Here is an 18,353-nt window from a genome sequence, read left to right on the forward strand (position 1 = left end):
CCTCAGAATGAAGGTGCAACTCCTCTGCCTCTCAGTCAGGACGTGAGTCCGCTTCCATTTAAAGGAGATTTAAGACCGAGGCCAGGTCTGGGGGTTTATCCAGGTCCAGTGCCTGTGCTTACTTACACGGCAGCCTCTCCGCTCGTCACCCCGTCACCCCTCCCATCCCGTCACACCCTGTGTCACCCAAGAGCACCTACGATCGCCGAGGCAGGGCTGCAGGACGTGACGGTCCCGCACCCGGGCTGCAGTGCTCAGCGGGCTGAGGGGCGAGGACCGGGGGCACGCACTCACCTCAGCCGGGAGCCTCTGCGGGGAAGCCGCCAAAGGACTCTGTGGGCGGAGTGAGGCCGGAACTGCGGGCAAGAAAGGGGCGCCGGTCACGGAGGTCCCCATCCCCGAGCAAGCACAAGTCGCCTGGGCAGAGTCACAGAACCTCACAATCGCGTTTGTGAAGGCGGCAACCAAGTTTCTCCGATTTCCCTTCACCGCATCGTCACGCAACACAGCACTCAGCGAGTCCAACCGATGAATCCAGAGGGTAGAGAAAATGCCCGCCAGCGGGGCAACGGAAGTCCCGCCCTCATGCCGTTAGCCCCAATGGAAAGGCCGTTTCTGAGCCTTAGCTCAGCCCTCCAACGGCCTTCTGGGTACTGCGGCCCCTGGAGTCCACGGAGGTGAACAGGGTCCCCCCCTCCCCCCATTCCAAGAGACAACACCCAGGCTCTTCGGGAAGGGTACAAGGTATTGACGCGTCCTGGTCCAAAAGAGACCCAACATGATACAAGATGTCATCTATTCCTGCTGAAGGGTCTCGCGTGTATGATGATGAACGTGCATTATCTCCACAACTCCACACAGCCAGTTGCAGTAATAAAAGGAGGTGCTCCTGCATTTACAGGGTCTGGAAATTTTATGACAAATGACCTGCTTACACCATCAAATATATGAGAAATATAATACAAGACAGTAAGACAAAACTTTGAAATTAAAAAAAAAAACTAAGATAAAAAATATAAAACTTAAATAGAAGTTGCCCTGACTGGCGTGGCTCAATGGGTTGAGTCCCGGCCCAGAACTGATAGGTCTCTCGTTCAATTCCCAGTTAGGGCACATGCCTGGGTTGCAGACCAGCTACCCAGTTGGAGGGGTGGGAGGCAACCACGCATTGGTGTTTCTTTCCCTTTCTCCCTCTCTTCCCCTTTCTCTAAAAATAAATATCTTTTAAAAATAAATAAATCTTTTCGAAATAAATATAAGTCAATTGTTTACTTATAAACAAATCAATTATGAAAAATAGATTTTGGAAAAAATGGGAGAATTGAATTCTGACAAAGTTATTGGTGTTTTTCTTATTTCAAAGTGATATTGTGACTATTATAACAAAAGAAATTTGGGGTTCCCCAGACATATTTAAGATCAGAGGTCACATGATATTCTTGTATCCCTAATGGAGTAAGTTAAAGACCATATTTATAAATTACACTTAGAGTAAATAAACAACATATTCATATTGAAAGTTAACCTATGTATACCTCTAAATGAAAAAAGTGCAAAAAATATTGGAATTAACAAAAATATAGAAGCATATATGCAATAAATATAAAAAATCAATAATTGTATAGGAAGCCTGTGCTATTTAAAAATTTATAGCAAATATCACAGTAAAATAGAACCCAAAACTTGAAAAATGTTAAAACTAACATAAGAGAGGAGTTGAAAAAAATCTAAAATCTTACCAGATGTTACTTAAAAATCACTTCTAAAAAATAAGAAATACAGTATTTCCAGCATCCTGCTACTGGGATAGTGGTCATAGAAATGGTCTGACACTCTAACCAATTTACTAACATGGGAAAATTTTACTGTATTTTAATTGTCCATGGAACAGCAATCTGATCTAATCAAATCTTTCTCCCCTTTTCCAGTGAGAGCTCTCAAAGTCTTGAGGATCCACATGATTTTCATTTTGGTGTGCTGCTTTTTTCATGTTCCAATGGCACCTATCCCTTTATAATTTACTATGATATTAAATATTTGATCTCTTGGCTAGCCTTCAATAAGGGCTTTGAAGAAACCAGGTTGCAAACACCTTTATTTACTCACTGACAAATAACACAGACCTGGAACAGCCAAAAAAACAGATGAAATAATAAGTGATGGTTAAAGAAATAAAACTTGATGCCATGTCTTTCCTTACACTTTTCTAAATCCTTCTGCTTACAACTATCTTTGTCACCTACTTTTTCCTCAGGTTCTCATGAATGAAATGCGCTCACACATTGTACAAAGAATTTCAGGGTAGCCAAGTTTCCAGTTAAATCTCTCATTCTTAGAAGTCAGTGTCCTTTATTTACCACCCATTGTGTCTTACCTGTTCTCATGCTTAATAGAGTCTTTTCTTTTATAGCTATATAAGTAATTCTTATTGAATAACTTCATTAATCAACAGGAATACCTCTCTGTAGTTTGATCTAATTCTCTTCTGGAAACAATCTGCAGTCCCCATGCAGACATTGTCAATGCATTTTCAGCAGAAATGATCATCATGTTCAGGATAAGTGGTAAAACCTCAAATTCAAAACCTTTACCTCAGATTGAGGTTCCCACTTTCCACACAATCAGGGATGCCAACATTGCACCCATTTTGGCAGCAAATATAAAATTGGTACATAACCAGTATTCCCAGATACGTCTTATTCTTAGAAGATTGGAATACCTCTACTGATGCTCAAAAGCATCATAGTTAGTGCCATCATTAATTTCACGTCAGTGAAGTGAGTTTTGACGAGTTTTACTGTTACCCAAAGATTCCCAAGTGCAGAACCCGTACTGAGACACAGGAGCCCTGAAGATATCTCCTCCATAAGGTAGGGTCTGTGTGGACTAAAGCAGATATTGCGTATCTGAGAACCCCCATTTATTTTTCACAAGCACATGGAGTAGAAGGTCACAGGACTGACTAGCCAGCGGATGATGCCCTCAGGTGATAACTAATGGTATAGCTACTGCTTTTTTAATAAGAACCAAGGCTTCTCTTTACCCCTCTTTTACACAGGGGAAACTGAGGCCCCTAGAGGACATCAATTCCCTGTAATCATAACAATAGTCACTAATCCAAGCTTTAAACTCAGGTTGCATGGCCCAAGGTATGGGGAATCTGATCACTGAACTCTTCCCTTGGGCTTTTAGGAGGGCCTTGAGCTCAAGAAATACTTGTTCATCCGCATACCACCCAGTCCACCTTCAAATCCTTCTCCAGCCCAGCAAACCACAGATGATGGACCATAAAAATGGGTGAACACTAAAAAGCAAGGCTTATTACATTAGTAAATATGTGAACTTATAAAAGTGATTGTGTAAATAATGCAGATTATTCCTTGAAATACATGATATATTCCTACTGCATTGTATACAGCAAGAAATCCAATAATTTGGAAATATTTTTCACTATTAAAAACAAGTATTCTGGCCCCAGTTGGTGTAGCTCAGTGTACTGAGCTCAGGCCTTCGAACCAAAGGGTCACCAGTTCAATTCCCAGTCAGGGCACATGCCTGGGTTGCAGGCCAGGTCTCCAGTAGGGGGCACGTGACAGGCAACCACACACTGATGTTTCTCTCCCTCTCTTTCTACCTTCCCTTCTCTCTAGAAATAAATAAGTAAAATCTTAAAAAAAAACCTGGATCAAAAAAAATTATTCCAAAAAGATTTTCCATATAGCAAAAAATATTTGTTATTCAAGGAGTGAAAACAGGTGACATTGCAACATGTATCTTTGCTGTTTTCCTTTCCTATTTGTTAAAGGACAGTGGCCAAAATTAATAAAAGAATTGGTAGTTATGTGAGCACTCGTATTACTAAAAATATATAAGTAGTATATATACACCTGTAAAAATGCTCATCATAAATCCTTAGGGAAATGCAACTAAAAGAACAGAGAGCGTGATGAACATATGAAAAGAGCTAACATTTATAATTATTACAAGAAGATTCTGTTAGAGTAGGGAAATGCAGCCCATACACTATGAGTAAGAATGCATAAAGTCACAATTAGATGTGCTTTGTTAAGTCCTTCAAAAGTTAAACAAAAAACTTCTGAGACACGTCTATACTGTGAACATGTAAAATTAAATACATGGGTTTCCTCAGAAAGTTTTCTTCAGTGTCATTGCATAGGAAATAAAATACATTTACCAAAATATAAGCATTTACACAATGAGAACTCTCCAATGCCAAAAGGGTATTGACTTATGGCCAGAGATTTCCCATGTTCACGTCACATTTGAAGTCTTTAATCAGTGAACTGTGATTAAGGTGACCATGACTCTGACATAAAACATTTCTTAAATTTGATGGACCTATAAGGCCTATCTCCTGTGTAAACTCTCTGATGATATGAAAAGAGGAAAGCATAGAAAAAGAATTTCCCACAGCCACAATACTCATAAGGTCTTTCCCCAAAGTGAAATCTCTGAACATAAGGGGTCTTAGTGCTATAGGAAAACAATTTCTCATATTGTATGTATATATAAAACCTATTGCCAGTGTGACTTCTCAGAAGATAACAAAGGAAATGGCTAGACATAAAAGATTTCCCAAAATTTCTTAACTTATAAGAACCTAGTGATTGTGAATTCTCTAATGGCAATGAAAACCATGGTTACTGGTAAAAGATTTCCAACATAGACAGCACTCAAAAGGCATTTCTGAAGGGTAAAACTTCTCATCATAATGGAAACTACTGATAAAAAAAAAAGACTTCCCACATTCATTACAAGCACAAGGTGATTCCCTACAGTGAACTCTCTGATGACAACTGAGGAGACTGCTACAGATACAGGGTTTACCACATTCACTACTTTCATAAGGCTTTCTCCAGTGGGAAGCTTTTTAGAATAATGAAGATTACTGATTTAGAAAATTTCCCACTACCCTAGCTGGTGTAGCTCAGGGGATTGAGTACTGGCCTGCAAACTAAAGTTTTGCCAGTTTGATTCCCAGTCAGAGCACATGCCAAGGTTGTGGGCCAGATCCCAGTTGGGGATGTGCACCAGGCAACACAAGTGATGTTTCTCTCCCTCTCTTACCCTCTCTAGAAATAAAATCATTTAAAAAAAGATTTTATTAAAAAAAATTTCCCATATTCATTGCAGCCATAAGGCCAAAATTCTGTGTGAACTAGGTAATGACAATGAAATTTATTATGAAAGATAAAACATTTCTCACATTCACTGCACTCATAAGGCCTTACTTTTCTGTGAACTATTTGATGCAAATAAAGGTGACTGCTAGAGCTACCACCGGATGTACTACATTCATGCACTGATAAAGACTATCTCCTTTGTAAACTCTCTGAAAATAACAGAACACAGATCTACTGGTAAAAGATTTCCCATCTTCACTGCACTCAGAAAGCCTTTATCCAGTGTGAATACTTCAATGATGACAAAAGGCAGAGCTACTCATGTTAAGTTTTTCCACATTAACTGCACTCATACGGCTTTTCTCCAGAATGAACTCGATAGTGTTGAATAAGGGCAGATCTTTGTCTAAAGCATTTCTTACATTCACTGCACTCATAAGGTTTTTCTCCAGTATGAACTCTCTGATGAATATGAAGAATAGAGCTACTGGTAAAAGATTTCCCACATTCACCACATGCATAAGGCCTTTCTCCAGTGTGAACTCTTAGATGACACCGAAGGTCAGAGCTATAGGTAAAACATTTCCCACATTCACTGCACTCATAAGGTCTTTCACCAGTGTGAACTCTGTGATGCTTAAGAAGGGCAGAGCTGATGGTAAAAGATTTCCCACATTCCCTGCACTCATAAGGTCTTTCACCAGTGTGAAGCCTCCGATGAGAATTAAAGTTTTCTCTCCTCTTAAAAGATTTTCCGCATTCACTGCACTCATAAGGCTTTTCTCCAGTGTGAACTCTCTGATGACAATTAAAGTAATATTTCCTTTTAAAAGATTTCCCACATTCGCCACACGCATAAGGCTTTTCTCCAGTGTGAACTCTCTGATGATTATGAAGGACAGAGCTCCTGGTAAAAGATTTCCCACATTCACTGCACTCATAAGGCCTTTCTCCAGTGTGAACTCTCCGATGACAATTAAAGTAATATATCCTCCTAAAAGTTTTCCCACATTCACCACACTCATAAGGCTTTTCTCCAGTGTGAACTCTCTGATGATCATGGAGGGAAGGTCTACTGGTAAAAGATTTCCCACATTCATTGCACTCATAAGGCTTTTCTCCAGTGTGAACTCGCTGATGGTAACGAAGGGCAGAGCTACTGGCAAAATGTTTCCCACATTCACTACACTCATGAGGCCTTTCTCCAGTGTGAACTCGCTGGTGGTAACGGAGGGCGGAGTTACTGGTAAAAGATTTCCCACATTCACTGCACACATAAGGCCTTTCTCCAGTGTGAACTCTCTGATGATAACAAAGGGCAGAGCTACTGGTAAAACATTTTCCACATTCAATGCACTCATAAGGCCTTTCTCCAGTATGAACTCTCTGATGACATTTAAAGTCATATTTCCTCTTAAAAATTTTTCCACATTCATCACATTCATAAGACTTTTTCCCAGTGTGAACTCTGTGATGATCATAGAGTGCAGAGCTATTGGTAAAAGATTTTCCACATTCACAACACAGAAAACACTGTCTTCCTGTCAGGAATTCCTGGTCTTCAACAACCATGTGATTACAGCCAATGGCGTTCTGGCATTCTCTTGCAGTATAGTAATTTTCTGTACTTTCAAAAGTCATTCCAGACTTAGAGATTTCGTTTGCCCTGTGTATGTTGTGAGTAGCCAGTTGCTTGAGGGGTTCTGAGCTGATGAGGAGATCTTTTCCAACCTGACTAGAGGTACGAGGCTTCCATGACATATGGAAATTGCAGCTCTTTCCAAGGAAGGCCTTGTCCACACTGCTTATGAAACAATACTTTGTTGTGTCCTGCTCCTGGTGCTGGTGACTCTGTGCACTGAAATAAAATGGTTTTTCACATGCCCCACACCTCAGCAGTGTCGAACCATGTTGTGTTCCTGGCTGGTCAACCAAGAAGAAAATATCTCTCAAGACTGGTCCACAACTCTCACAGGGGTGGCTCTTCTTGGAAGACAAAGCTGTCTTGGGATTCTTCGCTTTTGAGACTCTTACAGAAACGCTCTGTTCAGAGGGTGCCTCCACATCCTCTGTTCCACAGCAGCAACCTGAACAAAAAGAAAACACTAGTGAAGTTCAGTGACCTATGGGGGGTTGTTTCTCACCACAAATTTGCATCTGTCACAGGCAAGGCATTATCCTGCGCCATCATTGGCAGAGGATATCATCAGTTTCATAACAACTAAGACTCTGAAAAGTGGTGGTTATACATTATTAGGCCACTTAGGGGAGTAAATAATGGGCACCTCATTATACAAAGGACACTAGGATAGGGTGGACACTTGTCAAGTGTTCATGATGGTTTGAAAAAGCCTTTTTGCTTATGACATAAGGCTGTGTAGAGGAATGTGAATATACCCAATATCATGAATCAACATCGGCACAGCAGATGCTCTGCAAGGCTCCTGTGGAAATATGTAAATATCAGTCCTAGCTGGGGTTGCTCAGTGGATTAAGTGCCAGCCTGCAAACCAAAAGGTTTGATTCCTAGTCAGGACAAATTTCTGGGTTGTGAGCCAGTTCCCTAGTTGTGGTTGTATGAGAGGCAACAAATCAATGAATCTCAGACACATCAACTTTTCTCTCCCTCACTTTCTCCCTCCCTTACCCTCTCTCTGAAAAATAAATAAAATTTTTAACAAAAAAATACAAAGAAAGAAAAATGTGCACACTTCAAGGCTCAACAGAAATGTACCAAAATTGGAGAGCACACCAAAAAGACTCCTTAGAGAAATGGTTGTGGGTAGAGGTTAGAGAAGCAGATATTAGCCATGGCTGGAAGTTAGAGTAGAAATGATACATATTAAAACTATCAAATAGGCAAAGTGCCAACACTGAATAAGGACATGTAGATTAAGGTGTGGATACTGGCATAGGTGACAAAATGCAGTTAAATAGAACAGGTTCCTCGTTATGTTTTAACAAAGCCCTGGCATCACACCCTCCCTAAGTATCATTCACTGATGCCAGACCTCCTGAGCCCATCCTGTCATGGCTGGACTCATGTCCTTCTTTTGATACACAAAGGACTCTTCCACTTCCCTCCCAGTTGTACAATAACATGGATTACTGATGATGTAACTCCAAAGAGAAAGCCGAAGAGATAAATAACTAGCACTGTCGTAGAACAGCTCAGCACAAACAAGCCAAAGGGAAAAGTTTGAACTCACTATGTGAGTGACGACAGAAAGTCGACAGGATAAAAAATTCAAATATTCCACCCCCTTCAAAAATAATTAGATAACTTTGCCCTGGCTGGTGTGGCTCAGTGGATTGAGTGCCAGCCTGTGAACCACAGGATCGCCAGTTCAATTCCCAGTCAAGGGCACATGCCTGGGCATAGGCCAGGTCCCCAGTTAGGGGTGTGCAAGAGGCAACCAACTGATGTTTCCCTCACACATCTATGTTCTTTCCCTCTTGGTCTCCCTCCCTTCTCCCTCTCTAAAAGTAGATAAAATATCTTTTAAAAAAAGTTTATGGCTCTGCCTGGTGTGGCTCAGTGGACTGAGCGCCAGCATGCAAACCAAAGGGTCACTAGTTCAATTTCCAGTCAGAGCACAGGCCTGGGCTGCAGACTAGGTCCCCAGTAGGGGGCGTGTGAGAGGCAACCACACACTGATATTTCTCTTCCTCTTTCTCCCTCTTTTTCCCCTCTATCTAAAAATAAATACATAAAACCTTTAAAAAAAAAGGTTATGGGCACAAATATGTTGAAAAGAAACAGATATAAAAAATATTCCACACAAATAAAACCAAAGAAAGGAGTAGTTAAAATTCTCAGACAAAATAGACAACATCAAACACACTTGGACTAGTGGCTCAGTTAGTTGGAAAGTTGCACCAAAAGTTTGTGAGCTCAATTCCCAGGCAGGGCACCTACAGAAGGCAACCAGTTAATGTTTTTCCTTCACACTGATGTTTCTTTCTCTCGATCTCTTCCATTATAACAGTCTACAAACATATCCTCAGGCGAACAGCTCCCCAGTTGGGGGTGTGAGAGAGGCAACCAATCCTTTATTCTCTCATACATCATGTTTCTCTCCCTCTTTCTACCTCCCCTTCCCTTTCTCAAATACATACATACATACATACATACATACATAAATAAATGTTTTTCTCTCACTAATAAATGTGAAATCTACTAGGCTGCTGGTAACATTAGTGACCTCAAATCCTTCCCTATGCAGGTTGACTACAGCAGCTTTTGGGGCTGCAGGGAGAGAGGCAATGCAAAAAAACTAGCTCTGCCAAGTATAAGGTCTACCCAGAAATTCTGGGAAGCAAACAGTGTACACATAGTACACATGTGAGGACAGAGAAACCCCTAAGGAATGAAGGGCATGGGAAATGCAAAGCCTAGAACAAATCACCAGTGAATATGAGGGTGTGTTATTTTTTTACGAAAGTGAGAGTTAGTTTAAAACTTTGTGGCACCCTGCCTGGTGTGGCTCAATGGATTAAGTGGAGCCTGAGACCAAAAGGTCACTGATTCAATTCCCAGTCAGGGCACATGCCCGAGTTGCGGGCCAGGTCCGCAATCCATATCTCTTCCACATTGCTGTTTTTCTCCCTCCCTTCTCTCCTCTCTAAAAGTAAATAAAATCTTTTTTTAAAAGTTTGTGCTCTGGCTGATGTAGCTAAGTGGATTGACCATGGGCCTACGAACCAAAGAGTCACGGTTCGATTTTCAGTCAGGGCACATGCCTGGGTTGCAGGCCAGTTGCCAGCATGGGAGAGCACAAAAGGCAACCACACATTGATGTTTCTCTCCCTCTCTACTTCCCCTCCCCTCTAAAGATAAATAAATAAAATCTTTTTTAAAAAAAGAAACTTGAAAGAAAAGTTTGAGACAATGAGGCAAAAAGACAGACACCCGGGAACAGGATCAGAGGGTGACCCCACAACCACTGCTATTGACCTGCACTTCCTGGGTGCAAGTCTGGTCAGGATCCTTAGAGCTTAGGGTAGAAGAAAAGTACAACCCTGAGGAAATGGGAGTGCAGGCAAGCCAAAGAAAACTGCAAAGGAGAGTCAATGTCTTACCAAACGAAGATATAAGACCAAAGTTCTCCAGCATCACATCGAGGTACAGGCATCTCTGAGCCTCATCAAGGAGGCACCATTCTGTCCTGGAGAAATACACTGCAACATCCTCAAAGGTTACAGAAACCTGTCAGAATTAATAGAAATGAATATGGAACAGTGTGTCTGAGACCCCATATCCCTACTTTTCCCCATGCCCAATCCCTCCTAAGGCCCCCAGTTTGGACAGGATACCAGCCCTTGGTAAGAGAGCTGCCTGCTGTGTCATCACAACTGCATAAAACACTTACTTCGCCCCAGCAAAGCCAGGCAGGATAACAGGAAGTGGTGCAAATAAATGCCATCTAAGCTTGGGGCCATGGCTGCAGGGCCCCATTCTTCCAGCTAAGAAATTCCACTGAGTTCCCGATTATGCCTCTGAAACACGACCAAACATGATCTTATGCCTCACCCTTAAATCCCGACACCAAAACCCAGGGCCATCGGCTCACACTTCCTCTAGGCAGTATGCACCACAGTGGGATCTCTACCTGCTTCACATCTTCACACTCCAGGTTGACTCCCTCAGTTCTGCCACCTTCGCCCTCATGCAAAAAAGAGCCAGACTTTTGCATGTCTCCATCTTCTAATCTTTTTTTTTTAATATTTTATTTATTTATTTTTTAGAGAGGGAAGGGAGGGAGATAGAGAGAGAAACATCAATGTATGGTTGCTGGGGGTCATGGCCTGCAACCCAGGCATGTACCCTGGCTGGGAATCGAACCTGGGACACTTTGGTTCCCAGCCCGCGCTCAATCCACTGAGCTACGCCAGCCAGGGCTTCCATCTTCTAATCTTACCTAGATTTCCAGACTAATGTGTTCAGCTGCTTGCTGGATGTTTGCACTCACTGCTCTTTGAAACCTTTAAAAATATTACCCAGAAGAACATTCTGATATTCCCAAAGAGAATCAACCTACCGCTATCTTCCTCAGCCCAGCTGATGGAACCTGCACCACTTCAGCTACTATGAGCAAAAACACTAGGGTCATTTTGAACACTTTCCTTTCTCTCCTACAGCTGCAAAATCTGAAACTCTACATGCCCTTTTTTAAAAAGGAGGGGAGAAGTTGCCAAGCAGAGGTGTAAGAGGGTATAAGGAAGATAAATGGTAATGGAAAAAAGAATGGTAACAGAATTTAAAAAGTGGATCAACTAGCCAACCTTTCCTTCTACCTCTGAGGCCCAGGTCTGGTCCATCAGCAATCCTCCGGATCATAGAACTTGCTTGGTCCTGAGCTCCCTTAATTCCTATAACCATTTTCCCACTATGCAGCCAGATGGAGCCTGTTAAATCCAGGAGAGACCAATACATTTCTCTTATACAAATACCCCATTATCTCCATAATGTTTTTATCATTATCAATTGGCCACTTTACAGGCATGATTCTGACCCCTGCCACCCAGCCCTGCCCTTGAGGTGCCTATTCCTATTCCCAGCTCTGTGTCATCTCCAAGCATTTGCATGTACACCTGTCTCTCCCTGGATAACATTCCATGACTGCTTATGCAGGCTGCCAGTGTAGACCAAAAAAAAGAATGGCCACATGCTAAACCAGACCAGCATAGGGGAGTATTCCATGATGGCATTACACTGAGAGACTGAAAATACCTATACAGATGGTATGAAATTAAAACTTTCTAACTAAAAATGAGTCATGGCAAGGAGTCATGTCCCAGGCCTGGATCTTCTCTAAGGAAGGTCAATTTTTACTTTAACTGAGCTCATCTTTTTACTTTTGCACAATGTTAACAAACCTTTGGAATGACAGGATAATTTCCTTTCTCCTTACCCTTCAGGACACAAATACTGCATCACAGCAGAGACCAAAAATCATGTATTGTTGTTAACTATCCTATTACCACCAATGTAAAAGAAGTGTGTGTGTCTATTCAATTTTACTTTTTATTTTATATCAGAGAGTTTCCTTCGTTTTCTCCTGCCTCCCACACCTATTACCGATAGATGTCAACTTGCCAACTTATGTCTTCCTTTTTGATTCTGATGTATAAAATAAGTGCTAAAACTGCCAATTTCCAAAGCATGTTCTCACTCCGTTGAGATTTTTTCAGTCAATCGTACTCAGTTTAGCTCAAACAAACATTTTTGAAAGTACAGGTTTGAATGTTTCTTACATTGACACCAGAAATGGGAGCATCTTGACATTATCTGTGACCTGCACTGAGGATTGGGGTATCCCAGGGTCCCCTCATATGAGAGCTAGGAAATTATGAAGGGAAGAGTCTTTAGACACTGTATGGTAATGTCACCACCAGGTAGGGAGTGCAACACCCTGTCTTTCCTTGTCTAATTACATAGTGGTTTTCAACTTCAGAACCTGTGGAAAGACATAGTCAACCTCCCTTCAGCTCCAGGTAAGCAGGGTCAGCTTTATCTGGGTCCAGCCTTGGAGCCTGGTGACCTCCCGCCAAGTGTCTCACCTCAGGACAACCTGTTACCAGCTTTGTGGCCTGCACAAGGGAATCCTCTTCCTGTGCCTCACTGTATTCATTACTCAATTCCAGTCGGTTTTCTATCTGAGAATTCTAAAAGCTTTGAAAACCACGACACAGCCTGTGTCCCTCTCGGTTCACAATCTCCCCAGGCTCCCAGGACTCTCAGAATGTCAGTGCAACCCCTCTGAATCCCAGTTAGGTCGTGACTCCGCCTCAGACTGTTTAAAGCAGATGTAAGCCCAAAGCCAGGGTCCCACATCCTTCTGGTTCAGCAGCACCTGCACGTCTTTACAAGTTGGCCCCTCAGCCAGTTACCCTCTCCCATTTCCTTACATCTTTTATCCCCACGAGCGCCCCACGATCCCATGCTGGGGCCTCAGCTTCAGGGCCTGACAGGCGCCCCGGGCCCGGATGCATGGCATGTTGGGAGAAGGTGGGGAGGGCCAGGGGGACGCGCACTCACCTCGGCCAGGCACCTCAAGGTACCCACGACCAGAGGACTCTGTGGGTGGAGCCAGGTGGGAGCAGCAGGTGAGGAGGGGGAGCCGGACACCCGAGTCCCCATCCTGGAGGAGGTACGTTCACCTGGGCAGAGTCACGGAGCCTCACAATTGCCTTTGCTTGGCAGAGACCAGGACTCTGTCATTTTTTATCATGAGCATCTTTTCCGGGAACCAAAGCTGAGCCGCCTCTGACAGGTGAGGGGATCCTGAGAACAGACAAAGTGCCCACCAGCAGGGCGACGGAAGTCCCGCCCACATGCGTGTGGTACCAACCAAAAAATCCTTTTCCGAGCCTTCATTGGGTCAGCCCTCCAACTGCCTTCTGGGTAATGTGGTTCCTAAGGTCCACGGAGGTGAAAGGGTTTTTCCCCTGATTCCAAGACAAAAGGCCCAGACTCACCGGGAAAGGTACAGGTAAATGACTCGGTCTGATCCAAAGTAATCTTGAAAATGATAAAAGTAAAAGGAGGTACTCCTGCAGTATAGGGTCTGGAAAATTTTATCAGACAAATGACCTGCGAATACCATCACATGCATGACCAATATAACTCAAGTCAAACCTTTGAAATAAAGATCTCAGATACAAAATATGAACTTTAAATTCAATTACTTAGTTACAAATGAATCAAGAAAAATAAATTTTTTGGTAAAAGAAACATTCTTTTCCTTAAAGATTTTTACACAGAGGGGTATGGTGAGCAAAGAGAGGGAAACATCAATGTGTGGTTGCCTCTCACCCACACCCTCCTAAGGACTTGGCCCACAGTCCAGGCATGTGCCCTGACTGGGAATTGAACCAGTGACCCTTTGGTTCACAGGCCAGCACTCAATCACTGAGCCACACCAGCCAGGGCAAGAAAAAGAAATTTTAAAAAATGTGGTAGAATTGAGCCCTGGCCAGATAATCAGTGGACTGAGTGCTGGTGTGTGAACCACAGGGTCATCAGTTCACTTCCCAGTCCCGGCACATACCCAGGTTGATAGACAGGTCCCCAGTCAGGGGTGCCAGAGGCAACCACATGTTTTTCTCCCACTCTTTCCCTCTCCCTTCCCTTCCATCTAAAATAAAATATTTTTTTAAAAAGTAAAGTCAATTGTTTACTTATAAATAAATCATCAATTATGAAAAATGTTTGAAAAAATGGGAGAATTGAATTCTAACAATGTTATTGGTGTTTATTTTTTCATTTCAAAATGACCCCGGCTGGTGTAACTCAGTGGATTGAATGCTGGCCTGTGAACCAAAGGTTTATCAGTTCAATTCCCAGTCAGTACATATGCCTGGGTTGTGGGCTAGGTTCCAGGAGGGGCCATGTTAGAGGCAACCACACACTGATGTTTCTCTCCCTCTCTTTCTCCTTGAATTCCCCTCTCTCTAAAAATAAATAAAAATCTTTAAAAATATATAAAAATAAAAAAAATTATATTGTGACTATTATAACAAAAGAAATCTGGTACTCCCCAGAAATATTTAAGATCAGAGGTCACATATTTCTTGCATTCCTAATGGAATAAAAACCATAATTGTAAATTACATTTAGAGTAAATAAACAACATATTCATACCGAAAGTTAATGTATGTTTACCTCAGAAACTTAAAAAGCTCATATTAGAATTAAGAAAAATGTGGGCATATATATGTACAATAAATATCAAAAATCAGTAATTCTGTAAGAAGCCTGTTTTACTTAATAATTTACAGCAAATATCACACTAAAATAACTTGATATCAAACTTGAAAAATAGTAAACTAATTAAAGAGGAGTTGAAAAAAAATCTAAGAACTTACCAGATATTATTTAAAAATCACTTCTCAAAAAAAATAAAATATACAGTATTTCCAGCTCCCTGCTACTGGCCCAATGATCATAAAATGGTCTGACACTGTATCCAACTCACTAACACAGGAAAATTGTACTGCATTTTTACTGTCCATGGAACAGCAACCTAATCTAATCAAATCTTTCTTCCTTCTTTGAATGAAAGCTCTTAAAATCCTGAGGATCCACATATTTGTCATTTTGGTGTGCTTTTTTTTTCACATTTCAACTGCACCTATCCCTTCAAAATTTACTATAATATGAATTTTTTTTTTCACTTCTTGGCTAGCCTTCAATAAAGGCTTTGAGGAAACCTGGTTACAAACACCTTTATTTACTCAATGATACATAACACAGACCTAGAAGAGCCTCTGAAGCTAATGAAATCATAAGTAAATTATTGAAATGAAATACAATGCCATGTCTTTCCTTCCACTCTTCCAAATTTCTCTGCTCACAACTTACTATCTCTGTTACCTATTTTTTCCTCAGGTTCTTGTAAAGAAAATGGATTCACATATTGCAGAAACAACAATTTCAGAGTAGCCAAGTTTCCAGCAGTCATACCTCAGGATAAATCTCTTGTTAGAAGTCAGTGCCCTGCCCTAGCTACGGTGGCTCAGTGCACTGAGTGCCACCGGTTCCATTCACTGTCTAGAGCAAATACCTGGGTTGTAGGCCAGATCCCCAGTAGGGGGTGCACCAGAGGCAACCACACACTGATCTTTCTTTCCCTTTTTCCCTCCCTTCCCCTCTCTAAAAGTAAGTAAATAAAAAATAAACTGAAAAAACAACTGTTAAAAATATTTCATTAACTTATATTTACTTATTTTTAGAGAGAAGGTAAAGAGAGGGAGAGAAATATTGATGTGCAAAAGAAACATCAATTCTATTCATTTTTTGACATCTGGCCGAGATGGAGGCATAGGTAGACACACTGTGCCTCCTTGCACAAGCAAAATAAGAGCAACAAAAAAAAATTAGAAACAAAAAAAACTACCAGTAGTGACAGAAAATTGAACTGTATGGAAGTATGACAACCAAGGAGTTAAAGAACAAATATTCATCCAGACCAGTAGTAGGGGCGGAGTTGGGCAGCTGGGCCAGAGAGTAGTGGCTGGCTGACCCCAGGCACGCAAGGTGGCAGCGGGTAGACTCAGCGAGGCAGTGATTGTGGAGGAGCGTGGTGCACAAGGTGACTGGTAAATCAGGCAGTCCCACATTCGCTTGCAGATAAACCAGGTAAAACTGGGGAGTGAGACACACTTTGCAACTCAGAGTTCCAGTGTGGGGAAATGAAGCCTCAAAACACCAATTGAAAACATCTGTGGGGGTTGAGGTGCTGGGAGAGACTCCCAGCCTCACAGGAGAGTTCATTGGAGAGATCCACAGGGTCCCAGGATGTACACAAACCACCCATCCAGGAATCAGCACCAGAAGGGCCCAATTTGCTTGTGGAAGCAGGGAAAGTGACTAAAATCCAGTAGAAAGTGGAGCAAGCACCACTGTTTCCTCTCAGACCCCTGCCCCACATACAGTGTCACAACACAGTGAGTAGGTTACCCCACTGCGGCGAACACCTAAGGCTCCGTCCCTCACTATGTAATAGGTGCTTCAAGACAAAAAAAAAAGGCCCAAATGAAAGAACAGATCAAAGCTCCAGAAAAAATACAACTAAACAATGAAGAGATAGTCAACCTATCAAATACACAGTTCAAAACACTGGTAATCAGGATGCTCACAGGATTGGTTGAATTTGGTTGCAAATTAGATGAAAAAATGAAGGCTACGCTAAGTGAAATAAGGGAATAAGGAAAATGTACAGTGAACCAATAGTGATGGGAAGGAAACTGGGACTCAAATCAATGGAGCGGCCCAGAAGGAAGAAACAACCAGACAGAAAAGAATGAAGAAACAAGAATTTTTTTAAAAAATGAGGAGAGGCTTAGGAACCTCCAGGATATCTTTAAATGTTCCAACATCTGAATTATAGGGGTACCAGAAAGAGAAGAGGAAGAGCAACAAGTGGAAAAATTATTTGAACAAATAATAAAGAACTTCCCCAATCTGGCAAAGGAAATAGACTTCCAGGAAGTCCAGGAAGCTCAGAGAGCCCCAAAGAGGTTGGACCCAAGGAGGAACACACCGAGGCACATCATAATTACACTAACCAAGATTAAAATGAAGGAGAGAATCCTAGAAGCAGCAAGAGAAAAGAAAACAGTTACCTACAAAGGAGTTCCCATCAGACTGTCAGCTGATTTCTCAAAAGAGAACTTACAGGCAAGAAGAGGCTGGAAAGAAGTATTCCAAGTCATGAAAGGCAAGGACCTACATCCAAGATAACTCTATTCAGCAAAGCTTTCATTTAGAATGGAAGAGCAGATAAAGTGCTTCCTAGATAAGGTCAAGTTCAAGGAGTTCATCATCACCAAGCCCTTATTATATGAAATGTTAAAGGGACTTATCTAAGAAAAAGAAGATAAAAAACATGTACAGTAAAATGACAGTAAACTCACAATTATTAACAACCACACCTAAAACAAAAACAAACTAAGCAAACAACCAGAACAGGAACATAACCACAGAAATAGAGATCACATGGAGGTTTAGCAACAGGGGGGTGGGAGGAGGAGAGAGGGGGAAAAGGTACAGAGAATAAGTAGCATAGATGGTAGGTAGAAAATATACAGGGGGAGGGTAAGAATAGTATGGGAAATGTAGAAGCTAAAGAACTTATATGTATAACACATGGACATAAACTAAAGTGGGGGAAGGTGGGTGGGAGAGGATGTGCAGGGTGGAGGGGAGTGAAGGGGGGAAGTGGGACAACTATAATAGCATAATCAAATAAACTATATTAAAAAAAAAGAAACATCAATTCTTTCCCTCTTGTATGCCCCCAACTGGGAAACTGGTATGAAACCCAGACATGTACCCTGACCACGAATTGAACCTGTGACCTTTCAGTTTGTGAGACAACGCTCAACCCACTGAGCCAAACCAGCTAAGGCAAGGTTGCTTATTACCCCATTTTACACAGGAAAATACTGAGGCCCATAGAGTGCATCCCTTTCCTGTAATCATAACTACAGTCAATAATCTAAGATCTAAACCCAGGTTGCATGGACCAAGGTATGGGGAGTCTACTCACTAAACTCCTCTTGGACTTCGGGAGTACATAGAGGTTCAACAAATACCTGTTCATACTCATACCACCCAGTGCCAGTGCACCTTGAAGTCCTCCTCCAGACCAGCAAACTCCAAGCAATAAACCATAAAAATGGGTGAACACTAAAAAGCAAGGC

General features: G+C 41.9%; 1 protein-coding gene across 2 annotated transcripts in view; it reads right to left on the reverse strand.

Annotated features, from left to right (window-relative positions):
• LOC123826093 (zinc finger protein 345-like) overlaps positions 1-13,445 on the reverse strand; it is a 21,671-nt gene extending 8,226 nt beyond the window's left edge. The window contains exons 1-3 of one of the 2 annotated variants that reach the window (XM_045849960.1): positions 13,186-13,445; positions 10,227-10,353; positions 5,534-7,231 (exon numbers count right to left, since the gene is read on the reverse strand). In XM_045849960.1, coding sequence (XP_045705916.1) covers positions 5,534-7,231; positions 10,227-10,353; positions 13,186-13,287 — 1,927 coding nt within the window. In that variant the 5' untranslated portion in view covers positions 13,288-13,445. Of the gene's footprint in view, positions 1-294; positions 598-5,533; positions 7,232-10,226; positions 10,354-13,185 lie in introns of those variants that run through there. The other variant, XM_045849953.1, reaches the window with a different exon arrangement.
• Between the last annotated feature and the right edge of the window lie 4,908 nt (positions 13,446-18,353).

This window comes from Phyllostomus hastatus, unplaced genomic scaffold, assembly GCF_019186645.2.
Source record: "Phyllostomus hastatus isolate PE091 unplaced genomic scaffold, TTU_PhHast_1.1 phas_contig_133, whole genome shotgun sequence".
Classification (NCBI taxonomy): domain Eukaryota; kingdom Metazoa; phylum Chordata; class Mammalia; order Chiroptera; family Phyllostomidae; genus Phyllostomus; species Phyllostomus hastatus.